The sequence below is a fragment of the Oryza brachyantha genome, chromosome 7 (genome assembly GCF_000231095.2).
Source record: "Oryza brachyantha chromosome 7, ObraRS2, whole genome shotgun sequence".
NCBI classification, from domain to species: Eukaryota; Viridiplantae; Streptophyta; class Magnoliopsida; order Poales; family Poaceae; genus Oryza; species Oryza brachyantha.
In genome coordinates, this window is record NC_023169.2 from 17,954,854 (window position 1) to 17,969,760 (window position 14,907).

General features: G+C 38.1%; 1 protein-coding gene and 1 pseudogene across 2 annotated transcripts; both read right to left on the reverse strand.

Moving 5' to 3' along the window:
* Window positions 1-9: 9 nt before the first annotated feature.
* LOC102720817 lies at window positions 10-2,047 on the reverse strand. Its single transcript, XM_015839641.2, has one exon. It carries the CDS (start codon window positions 1,969-1,971, stop codon window positions 1,525-1,527), a length of 447 nt encoding a protein of 148 aa, XP_015695127.1. The 5' UTR covers window positions 1,972-2,047; the 3' UTR covers window positions 10-1,524.
* A 7,900-nt stretch (window positions 2,048-9,947) lies between these two features.
* LOC102721099 lies at window positions 9,948-14,805 on the reverse strand (annotated as a pseudogene). The gene is made up of 10 exons (XR_001550649.2): window positions 14,286-14,805; window positions 14,061-14,143; window positions 13,728-13,779; window positions 13,466-13,591; window positions 13,289-13,371; window positions 12,918-13,100; window positions 11,718-11,930; window positions 10,673-10,987; window positions 10,440-10,583; window positions 9,948-10,350 (listed from the first exon to the last, which is right to left on the reverse strand). The product of XR_001550649.2 is annotated as an RNA-binding protein BRN1-like (transcript).
* Window positions 14,806-14,907: the final 102 nt, after the last annotated feature.

Genomic DNA, 14,907 nt, shown 5'->3' on the forward strand with positions numbered 1-14,907 from the left:
GTCTGATTTCTGCCGATGAGAAAACTGGCTTCTCTTGCTGAACCAAAACCATCCTGTTCTGTATTTCTTTTGGTATTGAGCAAAAGAATCTCAAGACGGAAACAAAAACGCCTGTTGCTTTTGGAGTTTTGGTTGTACCAGATGACAATTAATATTACATCAGTAGCTGTCTATCTGCTCCTCAATGTGGTCCTAGATGCTCAATCAGGCTCAGAGGACACTTTCCTTTGATGAAATGCTGACCTGTGTCTGCTAATTACAAAGCAGCAATGAGAAGGGTGCCATCAAATTCAGAATTGGACAGTGCCCTCTTGCCTTTTGCCTTTAGATCACATCTAACCTTCTATAATCCTTACTGCTTACATTGTACTAGCAATATAATGAAAAATGAGACGGTGTCAGGAAACCTTGGCAATTTAGTGCTGAATTTTGCAAGCTCTGAATGTCTAATGCAGCTGTTCTGTACCACAAGCACTGATGGAGAAATTTGCTATTTTGTCATTGTCAAATGTGAGTTTCGTCTGTTATGCCATTTCGGGTTTGGGTTTTGCACCGATGATGCTCACATGTGTGAATCACAAGCCATTATTATATCTGTAAAGCTCAGAAAGAACCTCAACAGCTACCTCTAGTACTCCATTGCTGGCCACTAATTTAGGAGAAGAAAAATAATTAAAAAGATGTAGATGCAGATTCTAATTGATAAATAAACCTTCGCTTTTCTGGACAAGCAACCACTTTACACATTTAACCTTTGATTAGGTCGCTTTCCACACCAAACCCAGATCTGAACAGGGATTACTTCACAGTAAGTTTCATAGTGATAATTTGATACGAATTAGTATTTGCATAAGTTGGTTACTGCAGTTACTGGAAATCTTTGACCAGAAAAGCTTCCAGTCAACCTAGTAGCTTAACTACCAGGCACAGGCAGCCACACACTCACTAATCACTATGTGATTAATTAGTGCATTTGGCGAAGCTTCCACTAAAAAAGTAAGTCCTTTTCGCCATTAAATTGCTAGATGGACATCGAAAGGGAGTTTCACCTGATGTGTTGGCATCCCACTGCCTTGCAAAGAGTTCTTTTTTTGAAATAATCAGTATCAATTGTACCCTTTTTTATTCTTTTGTGATTTGTACATTTAATTTTTTTTAAAAATGAGGGGATTTCATTTATGAAGAATAAACAATTGTTTAAGGTGAGCCTTCTCTTCTGATTATGGATTTGGCACGATTTTCAAGCTCGCATGTTTCATGCAAAAACAATTATACATAAAAGCTTCTCATCTAATGCAAAAATAATGTTTCTAAAATTTCATAAAAAGAAACACCACCATAAAGCTGAAAATTTTGAATTTGAAATTGATAAGCGTGCTCTACTGATTTCAGATAGAACAGCAAATGTTTAAGATTTCAATGGCTGTACAAGGAAATTCGAAGGAAAAAAAAAAGCAGAGGAGGCATACGCTTTGTGCTGCTCACAAGCTCGTCGTCGTCTTCGTCGAGCTCGCGCAGTCGCGTTCATGGATACCCTGACGCGAGACAGTCCTCCCAGAACTTGCGGTCCTCCTCCCGCCTCGCCGCCGCGCGCTTCGGGTCCTCCTCCGCCGCCTCCGCCTCCACCACCACCTCCACCGTCCCTTTCCGCCGCAGCAGCTCGCGATCACGAGCCGTGAGCTGCGTCCACCAGACGCCACCTTCGCTGATGGCCTCCTCCTCGCCGCCGCCGCCGTCGTCGTCTCCCTGGAGCCGCAGCTCGCAGGATCCGTCTCCTTCTACGCAGCTGCTGCATCCGTCGTCGTCGTCCTCCTCCATCTCCACCGACGCCGCCGGGCGGCGGGGACACGGGTACGGGCACGACTCGGCGACGCTCTCGCCGTCGCTGTCGTCGTCGTCGGCGCGGGGTCTCGGGAGGGGGGCGAACTGCGGCGGCGGAGGGATCAGCGGCGGCGGGTGCACGGTGGCCATCGGAGGCGAGGGGGAGGAGGCGGGTCACATTGATGGAAGCAGTTGGTATTTATCAGGGTTTCGTTACCGCGGCAACCGGCCGGTGTCTCGGCGAGAGCATGCTATCGGTTTAGCATCCTTATAAATTTGACCAAATTTGAAATTTTGAAAAAAAATTGTAGGAAAAAAATCATGAAAATTTCTGGGAATAGATATGTATTTGTAAAGCAATTTGGCACCAACATTTTCTTAAAATAATAATTCGATCAAATTCTAAACCAGAACCAACTAAGCAAGGGGAAATAAATAAATATTTGAGGAAGACCATATCATATTTTTCTCCATAATACCTACTTCCTATTTTTCTATAGTTTTTCAGACATTATAGGAGACCACAAGCATGCGCGCCATATTCTCACATATATTTGTGACCCTTTATATCTCTCTATCGGTGTCATGAATAATATTTAGTTGTAGTATTATTTTATGATTCTTCATGGACACAATAATATTTATATAGTATACAATATAAACCTTCTATTAATTATATCGTATTATGGTACATGTATGAATTTAGATTTTAAGTGTGTTGTATATTGGTCAATGGAATTATCATTTAGGAAATCAGTTAGCACACGTCATGCCGAATTTTTCTATTTACTGACTAATACGTACTCCATGTACCAAATATATCATAGTATTTATTTATATTTTTTCAAAAAGTAAAACTTTTTAGGATTTCCTCAATTTTATTTTCCTCAGACCAAATAGACTATGGTTTTGGACACAAACCACATGGTAATCGTCCAAAATCGTATGATTTTGGTGTCTAAAATTATGCACAAGGCTCGGAGATCATGTAGTTTGAATTCAATTCATTTAAAGTAATTTTATCGTGGTTTTTACTGTTACCGCGTGATAACCGTGCCACTGGCGGTAACGGCTTCATCTACGGTTTCGTAAACGCTGGTATTTATAGCCAAACTCCTCGCGTACACAAAGTGTAGTAGAAATGAGGAGTAATATTTTGCAAGTATCTCAAATTAATTTGAAATTTTATATATGCTGATGTTTCTGTCTGCTGTTCCGATGCTGCTAAGCCAGCTGATCAATGTTAATCTTCTAGAGTTTGATATTTTAGTAAGATTAAGATTTGTCCCGTTTATTTTATTTTATCATCATATTTGAATTGTTAAGCTGAGTGCATCTTTTTGATTACATGGATTAAGATACACGCCTACACACCACCACTGTGCATATCACAATCACAAATTCAGTTAAAGAAATAGAGATCAATGCCAAATATCTAGTCTTACTAAAACCTTATTAATTAGAAGTCTGTCTAGTTTAGATGTGCGTAATACTCATAACTCATAAGCATAAGATAAATCCTGATGGATGGAATCAAACCATGTGCTTCCATATAGACGGGGAATTCAACACTTTCTATCATTTTAAAGATCTGCTAGGCAAACAAATTAGTGTTTCTTTTCTCCGTTACAAGAAATACGTATGAAATGACATATAACTGCATTCGCTTTTAAAACACACATATATACACTCCCTACGATAAATAATACTAAAAACATTTATGCACTAATTTTTATGATTTTAATTATTATAATAATTTCAGAGCCAATCGGATGCTTAAAAAAGAATCTAATTAATTTAAAATTCAAAAATTACCCACCGACGCAACTAAAATAAAAGCTTTTGACATCTTTTAGTCTATGTTAAATAACCTATCTAACATTGGGAGTACTAATCTTAATAATCTCAATATTAAATATTGTTAATCGGTGAAGGTATTTTTATTTCAGCGTAACATTTTAATACGGTAGGTAAATTCATGTTTTGCATTTCTCAGTTTATACCTGATTACCTCCACACGAAATTATGGTCCAGTCAATAATTTGAAAACAAAACAGTGCACGACCAATGTAATTTAACCAGCCAAATCGGCAACATTCACGCGGAAATTAAATTAATCAGTTTAATTCGTGCCCAAAATTATTGCCATCGTGCCATGTAACAAATCACTACGAGTCCACCAATTCTAGAAACACCTCGTTTGACCGGTAAATTAATTAGTCAATTAATGTGCTTGTTTCAGACTGCTAATCTCCGACGAAGTCTTCGATCACCTTGAAAAAAAAGTCATGCTATGTACGTGCTGTACCGCTAAATTTCAGTCAAAATCAAGAAAATCTAGTCAGGAATTAGTCGTTTGAATACTTCTTTTTTCATGGAAATATTAAAGTACATCTAAGTACACGTATAAATGTGTTTATTAGCTGACTCTACTATTAGTCACATAAGCAAATTTACTGATGCTGAGGAAATATAGAGAAGCGGAGAGAAAAGTCGTTATACATGACAATGGCTTAAAGTCGACTTTTAGCATTTATTTAAGTAAATTTTGTTGTATGAGATAAATTAAAAGAAAATAAGAGTAATAAAAAGTTTATTGTATTAATAACGAAATCATACCCAACTATACAATTTACGTTTATAAAATATGATCTTCTTGCTGACGTGGATCAGATAAAAGTTCCTCGTCGACTCTACGTTCAACATGTCCTTAATAGCGGGAGCTGAAGATCTATCGACACGGAGAGATTAGGTGATATAGAATTATGGAGCATACTATGATTTTCCCTTGTCCTGGTGGATTAAGAGTTTCTAGAAGGAATAAGTTGTACCGCGAAACATTTTAAAAGTCCATGTACTTAATTAGCAGGAGATTATATACAGCTTGTAAGCTATTGGGTAGAAACATCGGATGCAAATTCTCGCCAACCTTTTTAGCAACAGGTGTTATCAGTCCATCACCCTCGTTTTTTCGCTGCTGTTTATACTTATAAACTAAAATTTTAATTTTTAACTTTAAATTAGAGTTGATTTAAGTTTTCTTTTATCAAAGTTTAATTTTTTAGTCTTAGCTTTTAGAGTGCTAAGAATACATAAATAAAATTTTTATTTATAAATTATTTTCGTTTACGAATATGTTGTTTGGTTTTTTATATAAAAAGGCGAAACAATCGCTATTTAAGTTAGTCATCTTGTGTTTAATCAAATCAAATCATGTTTAATCAAATAATTATCCATAGCTTATCTAAGGCAAATCCCAGAATTAATTTCATTTTATATGAAAAGATCGACATGAAGAGATTAGGTGAATGGAATTATGGCGCGTATCATTTTCTCATGTCCTGGTGGGTTAAGGAGCTTCTAGAAGGAATAAGCTGCATTGCGAAACACGCGGCCTTTGCTGTCTGCTGCTTTGCTCTAGCCCTTCTAGAAGCTTTGACGTGCGCTATTCCCTTCTAGAAGCCAAATGACGTCCACTCTTTTGAACTTTTGGCTCCACTCGCATATCGTCCTTACGTTACCATGGAATTTTATTAAAACATATTATTAGCATGTTATTAAAATTAGTTATTTTTTCTTTTAAAAAATAGGAAGGAGTTGATGATAGGTAGACAATAAATTCACCGTCCCACCACCACTGCTCCTTTTTATAGGAGTAGAGATTTTGGATGTGGTTGGCCGCTCAACGCTTCTTTCTTTTTCTCTGCAAATATGGAACATTAGATTAGTATAACATTAATAGTATTGTACTCTTGTTCAGAGTTGAGGTATCATGCTTATCATTTCGCTTATGCTGATTGTGAACCCGAATTACTTATTAATAAATAAAATAAGTTAGAATGTTTATTATAGTTTGTAGAAAATTAAATGCAGGAAATTTAGAGGGACTGGAGAGAGCAAGGAGGGAGAAAAATAGAGTATCTAGCTTCCCAAGAAAAAGAAAGAGAGTGGCAAAACAAACAAATATACATCAATAGCAAAATTAGTATGGATTGATATGTAGTAGGGATGGTGAAGGAATAAAATTTCTTGATTACGAATCAAGGGCAAGCAAGAATATAGGGTTTGGTTTATGTTAGATAAAACTTAAATTCTAAAAATTGATTTAGACGGAAAAGGTACTCTCTTTGTGTTAGAAAAACCCAACTCTTGGTTTTGATTCCGGCAGTCATGTTATCCTTTATAAGCCAAAATTTAAAATTTATATTGATTTTAGATGTTTTTTTACATATTATTTGCCTTTAGAGCACTAAGTATACATATATATAATTTTTAATGTATAAATTACATTCGTTTGCAAATGTACCGTATGACTTTTTTCTATAAAAAATGACCCCTTGAATATCTAAAAATTGGATTTTTTTTTTTGTTTTCGGACGGAACGAGCACGGTTGTTTTCCACTTGAACGAGGACCGTAGGAAACCCAAATCCATAGAATTCTGGACCGAGATGCAGGTATTGCCGTGTGCGTGCAATCAACGTCTAGGGCAGTGCAGGTCAATCATCTCCGAGTCAGTGGCAGCAAAGAAAGAAACAGCAATAGCGCCGTACTGAGACTTGGACCGACCGACGGATGCAGCACCACACTAACTAACAATATATTTATAAATAAAAAATAATTTATAAATATTCTAATAACTAAGACTGAAAAATAAAATATGATAAAAGAACGTCTAAAATCTGCTCTAAATTTAAGAATAAAAATTTTGATTTCAACTGATGAACGTCTCAATCCATCTGCTGCTACTGCTCTGCTTTTGTTTGGATTTTGACAAATTGACATCTTCTGACAGTAGCTAATGGTTTGACGGCACTCACATCTGCAGCTGGCAGCAGAGCTTTCTTCTGACGGTAATTACAAGTATTACACCACAAGTTCTTGCAGAAAAGTCTTGGACGTGTGGAGGGTTAAAAGCAGGAAAAGGATGGACGGCTTTTGTCGATTTGGGACGGATCCATCACGCGGCTAAAGTTGGCAGCAAAAAGTTCAGAAACAACTTCTACTGCGTTCATGGTTAGTGGATTCATCTGCATGTCAAATACGGACTTGTATCCTATGACATTTGACTTTCGATACGTGGATTTAGCAAAGTGAACGCACGCGCCGGTCAAGTTACGGGGGTCATGGTTTGTCACTTTTACGGAAAAGACCAAACGATGTATTTAGAAATAGAAAATAATATATAAATAAAATTTTTATATATGTGTTTTTAGCAATATGAAAGTAAATGCTAAAAGATAAACTAAAATATTCTAAAATTAACTCAAAATTTAATGCTAAAAAGTCAAAATTTAAGTTGAGAGTTTAAACATAAGATAAGAGCGTACATCTCCTTTCTAACTGTTGTCTTCAGGATGTTGCAATGCCATACCTTATCTTTTTTTTATATTTATGACAATAAGGTAAAATTTAAATTTTTAACCTTAAATTTAAAATTAATTTTAAATATTTTTTCACCGAAGTTGATTCTCCAGTCTTGACTTTTGGATCGCTAAGAATATAAATAAAATAAATATTTTTCGTTTGCAAATATGCAATCTGCCTTTTTCCAAAAAAGAAAAGAAAAACTCAAACAATCACCCAGCTTTACATTGCTGCAGCAATTCATATCACATATTTGATCGCCTGATTAAGGCCGGCAAGATTATAGTGACCCATCAAGGTTGGAGTCAGATTTTGCTAAGGTTTCGAAAGAGATAAAATATCTCCTTTGTATTCAAAAGGAGAGTGATGGATCCTGTCAACTATCAACTTGATATCTTTACTCTTATACATACTGATCCTACTGAAGATTAGCTGCTGCTATCAAGCAAAGCGGAACGCGCAAAGAAGAATCCATTCCATTTAATTCCATGATGAAATGGACATCATATTCATTCCACAGATGGTTGCTATCAGATTTCTTACTTTTCTTTGATCAAGTTAAACCCGGATTAACTTGTAACGGCACATGAAAATCATATATACAATATACAATATACAATATAATGTGTTTTGCAAAGTTTTTATGTTATAAAAGCATTAAAAACGCGGTTTCTCAGGTCCCGTTTGATACGGTTCCAACTCGAAAGTACTTTTTGAGGGCTCAATGAAGGTTGTTGGTGTGAGATGTCTTGTTTACACTTTAGACTTAGATTACTTGATCATTTTATTTTAGATAACAAACTTTATTTTATAAAAAAGAAAATCAGGAGTTGGAGAAATGCAAACATGACTTAAAATTAGTTTCTAGGGAGTGTATAGATTTCTCATCCCTTAAATGATAATACAATGGTTCGTACTCCCCTGTTAGTTATCTGTAAACAATGTCCTTAGAACGAAAAACAAAATATTCTAACCACTAAAATTTTATAGAACTACATAAGTAAAGTTAGAACTCAAAATTTACAAAACTTCATACGTTTTTTTCAAAATAAAAATAAAGTAAAGCCACATTTTAACAACAAAACCACAGTTAAAATGAACTAGCAATGTGTGGATTTTCAGGTGACCAAAAATTTATAAGTTTTAAGGCGCCTGAAATGCACTAGCTAATTCCTACGAGTTTTTTTTATGGTGAGTAGTTGGGCCGATCGCAGCCGTGCAATATCGATCGGACGGTCAGCGCGAGCTCCGACCGCTACACCTCCCCGCCGCCGGCGTGGTCGCCGCCGCCGGAGTACGCCGTGGTTCCAGCTGAGCCGGAAACAACCACGGCTGCTTCGCATCGCCACCAACTCCCCTCCCCGCCCCCATCCAAATCCACCGACATCGTCCATCCATCGCCGGCCATGGCGGGCAGTTGCTTGCGTGGGTCGCCGGAGAGGAGGCCTCCTGGTCTCCGCCTTGCCGGCTGCGTGGCTGGCAATTGGCATGATGAATCCACAGGAAGAAGCAGCCAGCCATGGATCTGATCTGCTTTGGTGGAGGATTATGGCTGGGTGATCTCGATCTTTGGTGCTGCGCCTGTCATCTCATCTGTGCCGGTGGGGGAGCCACCCGATCTGTGACGATTTCCGGTACGTGTGCTAGTTCCTGACAAAAAAAATGACCAAACATTAGGATCTTGGCTTTCGATTTGGTGCTATCTAGAGTCACCGGAAAGATGGCATTGATGGAAAAGAAGTTCATGGACGGATGATGTGTTCGCTAGATTACGACATAAATCAAATCATTGTTTAAACTTGTTTTAGATGCTACTCACTCCGGCCAAAAATATTTATTATGTAAGATAAGATTTAGTCAAACTTCTAAAATTCCAACAACCAACTTTTTTATTAAAATAAATTTATAGAATCAAATAATTATTATCTGTTTTTTGTAGTGCAGTGAAGCTGATATTACCTGATATCTAAGCTTTGCCTGCTTTCAGGTCAAGTGGAGATGTTTGGTTGCTAAAACAATGTTTTAATAGCCCACTGTATAAAATGGCTTTGAGTACAATTGTGGCTATAGCTAAAACTTTTGAAGTTTGAAGAGGTGTCCTCAGATCACCACTATAGTAAAATTCTTATGCTATTTTGGTTTGAAGTTCATGCTGAAAAAATCATTTCATTTTCTGTCTTTTCCAACTATCAAGTATCGATATATATTTCAAATTTTACTTAGCACTAGAACTTATCTGTGTTAGTTGAGCGAGAAAATAATTCTTCCAACAATCATATTTTTCTGCATTACAAGAAAACAAAAGGGAAATAATTACTGCTCATTGCTGCAAAAGAAAATGGGCATATGTTTTTTCACTTGCCCTGTTGCTCACTTGGTATGTCAAGTGGTAGAGAATTCATTTGGTTTTCCCATTCTTAAAATCTTAGCTAGATAAATTTTGTCCTTCATTTGGTTTTCCCATCCTTCATGTGTAGGGAATGCAGAACACTTGCTACACTATTTAGCACATGAGAAATATGGCATGTTTTCCAGAGGTTCCCGAAGAGATCTATATGGTATGCTTTGAAAGTTTTTTTTCTTAACCATCCTTGAGAAAGTACCTAGAGGTACTAAAATTTTATACAAAAGTTGGTATGTTCAGATATTTTTTTTAAGAACCGTAAAATTTCTTGTTTTGAAAGCAGAATGGCAGTTCAACCTAACCGAGCAAAATTTAGATCCAACTATTGACCCCATTTGCAAATGGTGCAGTTGATGATGCAAAGCAATTGGATGCCTTCTTTTCTCTTTTGCATTAAAACTACCTGAAGCTTAACTCAATGCCAGATTCAGTTACATGTTCATATGCATTAGCTGTGTATATGCTACAGGAGAACTGTGCCTATAAATTCTGGCGATCTTAAATAGTTACAATGAACAACTTTGTCATAGCTACTTCTATGGTTTTCCATATCCTGCTGCATTGCCTTGTTCACTATGCAGGATGGTACTCTCTGAGCTACAATATCCAGATATCATAGTTCCACAATATGTTAACTGGGCTGTCACATTCATGCTTCCCTCTTGAGCTGTACCTTGAGCTTTTTGCCACCTATCTGTGAGCCATTCATCCTCCTGATAGCAGCCTGAGCTGATACTGGTGTGTCATAACTAACGAAGCCTGCACAGAAAAGGAACATATCATGAATACATACCACAGACTCTTATTGTAGTAACTATGCAAAATACAGAGTTGGCAGTGCTTTTTACCAAAACATTTACTGACACCAGAAGCTTTGTCAATGAAAACTTTTGTACTCAGGATCCTACCAAATTCATGAAATAGATTTGCCAGATCTTCATCACCGTATTCTTGAGGGATGTCATAGACAAATAAATTAGCCCTAGGAGGTCCTGAGGGTTGCACAAGTAAAATGATCAATCAGCTAACCGACTTTGGAAATTGCATCTTAAATGATACAGTAAGCTTAAATTTTCTTAACCTTCGATCTTATTCTTTGCTGCAGATGAGGTATGATTGCTATGAATGTTTATCAAACAGTCAGACAAATACTGTGGTCTATCTCCCACTAAGGCACCTTCATATGATACTGGGTACTGAAGACCTGTCAAATCAGGGAAAGGAGGTTTTATGTATCCAGCAGATTGAATCAAGTTGGATATTTTAGGATCTGTTCTTGGAAGTATATTTGTGTTGAGTCCCTGAAGTAAATTTCCTTGATTGACATGTGGGTACATAGTGCTGTAGGATGCTTGGTTTTACAATGGGTTCTTTGTGTGTACATAATCCCTGGTACCTGCAAAAGTTAAGTTTGTATGCAAACCTCAATTTCATCTGGAGACAATATAATGATACATTACACAAGTTAAAGAAGAGAAATACCCACCGTAAAAGATGTGCCCAGGGGCTAAGAAATAGTCAGTTCTGTAGAATGCTCTCTACAGCAATTTACAGCATTACTATATGTTTGATCGAAAGAATTTGTATTGCAATGAGCAAGTAGGATCAATACTTATCTTATTATCCATGTAACATGCTTTGTGATTCTGGTAGTAGAATCACAAGTCAAATAACAATATGAAAAATTTTATCATCCAGTAAACAACTCTGAAAATAAGTTAACACTACTACGGCCAAAGTTCTACTAGCAGGAAACAAGCTCTAATCTTTTGGAAATGAGAACATGTACGATGACGATTATTTAGCTGACTCTTTTCATTGGCACATGAGCAAATATGATGACATAGAGAAAAAAGAAGGCTTATAGTCGACTCTTAGCATTTATTTAAAGAAATTTTGTTGCATGGGATAGATTAAAAGAAAATAAGAGTAATAAAAATATATTTTGTTGTATTAATGAAGAAACCATACCGGACTCTATCTTTATACATGCGCTTATAAAATGAGCTAATACTAACGTGGACGAGATAAGAGTCAATGTCCTAGCGTAGCATTTGAGGCAGTCCTGCTGTAAAGAAGGAAAGATTGGGAATAACAGAAAAGATGGGTCAGTGTTAGGGTGTTACCTCTAATGTTTTGGAATCAAACTCGTTAGGCTTATCTTGCTTCTCGTCATGCTCTACAGATAAGTGAGAATGTTGATTTGGCAGTATTGGATCATTATATGTAACTCGATTCTCTAATAAGTTCACCACTCTCTTGAGCTCAGTCACTAGCATCTCAAGTTTGTTTGTCATCTTCATTAGATCTTTCAATTCTGGATCCGTTGTTCCTTCAGTCTGATAGTGACCATGTATGATTGACAGAATTAGAAAGAGTGTGATTTCTACAGAAAGAGGGAGGGGGAGAGAAGTTTGTTTTGTAGAGTACAGCCTTTTGTTTTCAGAAAGGAACATAGTAGCTCTAGCTGTGTTTAGTTTCTAGTACTGACTTAACCACCACACAAACCAATAGCTAAACAGAATGTAACTAAGGATCTTGATAGGCACATCAGCTCAACAATAATCTGATGATTTCCCATAACTCCATAAGCACACTTTTGCACAATGAGGTGACGCTTTTGCCAGCCCATATTCTATTACACTTTAACGGAATACATCTTATGCCCTGGCTTAGTTTATGTACTACATGATTTGATAACTAGCATAGCTCAGAGTAATAAATGAGAAGTTTGAGAACAAAGGAAATATGTCTGAAGTTATATTATCATGCCCAACTTCTATCAATCTATCTATTATATTATAAAGATGACTATAAAAGAAGACACCATGTTTACTCTTGAGGATTAGAATTACCAGTTAATCAAAGTGGAAAAATCTACATCGTTAGATCGTCGATGGTTCAAATTATTGGAACGGTTTCTATACAAGATACAATTGAATCTACAGTGCATATCAAATCCAATCGTATTTTTTAAGATCTATTTGTATACAAAATAAAATTGCACATACAAAGATGGAAACTAAGAGTTGTATATTAAATCCAATTCAACTAGCCCCGCGTAGAATTGTGCAGGGAAATCCATTAGCTATCTATAATGCATAATGCTAGTACTATATCAGGGAGTTCAGTACCAGAAATATATCTTTTAGATAATGGATAGGGATCTGGCCTCTATATCCACGTGTGGATATACACAGCCACATCAGAAATATATAGCCCAAGCATTCACTAGATCTTCAGTTCCAAAGTTTCTATGCCAGAATTCTGGTGTTTCTATTCATTGAGCAGTTACAATTGACGAAATAATTCGGATCAAAGATCACCTTGTAACATAGTACATCATATGGAGGAAGAAACCTCATATCTGGTGCTCCAAATATGGGTAGCTGGGGAACAAGATTGACTCCTAAGGGCTTAGAAGGTTGAGCCTGAGCTTTCTGTGCCCTTCTTGCTTGCCTTTCCTTTTCAGTGTCAGCCAACTTGACAACCAAAGTTGCATCTGAACCCTGCATGTATGTCGTGCAAAGTAAAGTTGTTATAAAATTCAGTGAAGTTGTATGCCCTGTTCAGAAAAGGAAATGTCGTTTGCTTCAGCAAATTTGATATGACTGGCAGTTGTTGTTTGTTTGCAGGAACATAACCAATGTGCAGGCTGGAGAGCCACAGAGAAGATTCAGATTGGAAGAACGCTTACATTGAACAACACACGCATGCCATTCAAAGCTTCAATGGCCGCTCTGGCGTGTTCTTTGCTTTCGTATTCCAGAATAGCACAGGCTGCAGCATTTTTTTCGTTAAAACAATCACACGAATCAAGGATGTGAGCACCAAAAGCATCATAGTATTTCACACAAAGTTGTTGTGCCTTTACTTGTTTTCTGTGGACTTCTCAGTAGCTTCAGTTGTCTAATACTTCCATACTGTGAAAACAATGCAGAAACTTCGTTGTCCTTCACATCCCTCGGAAGCATGCCAACGAAAAGCTTCTGCTCAGCATCTGCGAGTTCAGCAGCAGTCATTTGAGAGTACAGCATCAGCATGGTTGCAACAGTGTCTCAGGAAGAACTAAATCCAAGGTACTTATCCAAGGTCTCATGAATACAAAACGCATTGCGTTTTTGAACGAACCATACCTAATCTTTCCAGCTCGCCATCTGCGTATCTTACCTGCATTACCCTGGACGCCTGATTAAGGAGACATGAACAGAATTTTTCTCTTGTCAGAAATACAGAATTGACAATTTGACATAGGCCACATATCATCTCATCTCATAAAATTTCCCTTTTGATAAATAATCTCGATGAAAATAAACTGTTCCTGGCTAATTCCACACAAATCACTAGGCATATTTCAGTCACAAAAATGCACAGCCTTTTTTCCAATCTCCATGATTACATCTCCAATTCCAAACAAAAAGGAGTGATTTTTTTTAATGCTGCAGGTGAATGCAAGATGGAGGACGTACTCCAGGGAGGGTGCACTTGTTGTGGTACGCGGCGATGGCCTTGTCGGCCTCCTCCCTCGACGGGCACACCACGAAGCAGCAACCTGCACGCTCGAGCCAAACAACAAGAACAAAAAAAATCCAATCTTTTTCTTCTCAGCTACTTACATCATTACATGCGAATAGCAAATCAATCGTCTTGGGCGCAACGGCGACGGCGGCGAGGTGAGGCGAGGCGAGACTCACCGCGGGAGGCGCCGGTGGCCCGGTTGCGGATGACGGTGGCGTCGTCGGCTCGCGCCGCCCGGCGGATGACGGCGAGGATCTCCTCCGCCGCCATGCTGCGCGGCACCTGGCCGACGAACAGCCTCACCCTCCTCTCGCCGCCCTCCTCCCCATCGCCGCCGCCGCGATCTCGCCCGTTGCTCTCCCTTTTCTACTGGAACGCAACCTCCGTTCCGTCCTCTCCTCTCTTGCCTATCTTGGACGACGACGACCACCACCACCACTACTGACTGGCTGATTAACCGATCAGCATCACAGCTAATTAACCAGTAGCAGCAAGATCTTGAGAAGGAGTAAATGTGATCATCATCATCATCATTTGATAGAACGAAAAGGCCGCAGCTGCATTGATGGCAAATGATACATTGATACTTCTACTAGTGATGAACCAGTTTGGTCGAGATGGAGTGACGTCGTTAGCAGCTTTGTTTTTTTTCTTGCTGGTCTTCATCGCCTTTTCTGCTGCAGCTTTTTGGCAGTTTCTTCATTTCTTTTCTTTTGCTTGGGGAGAAGAAGCAGGCAGAGGCGAGGAGGAGGAAGGGACGCTGCAGTTCGTGCAAGTTTGGGCTAGAGCTCACACATG

Bases quoted from the DNA above. Each gene is read 5' to 3' on its own strand.
- LOC102720817 (XM_015839641.2), bottom strand. From the start codon at position 1,971: ATGGCCACCGTGCACCCGCCGCCGCTGATCCCTCCGCCGCCGCAGTTC.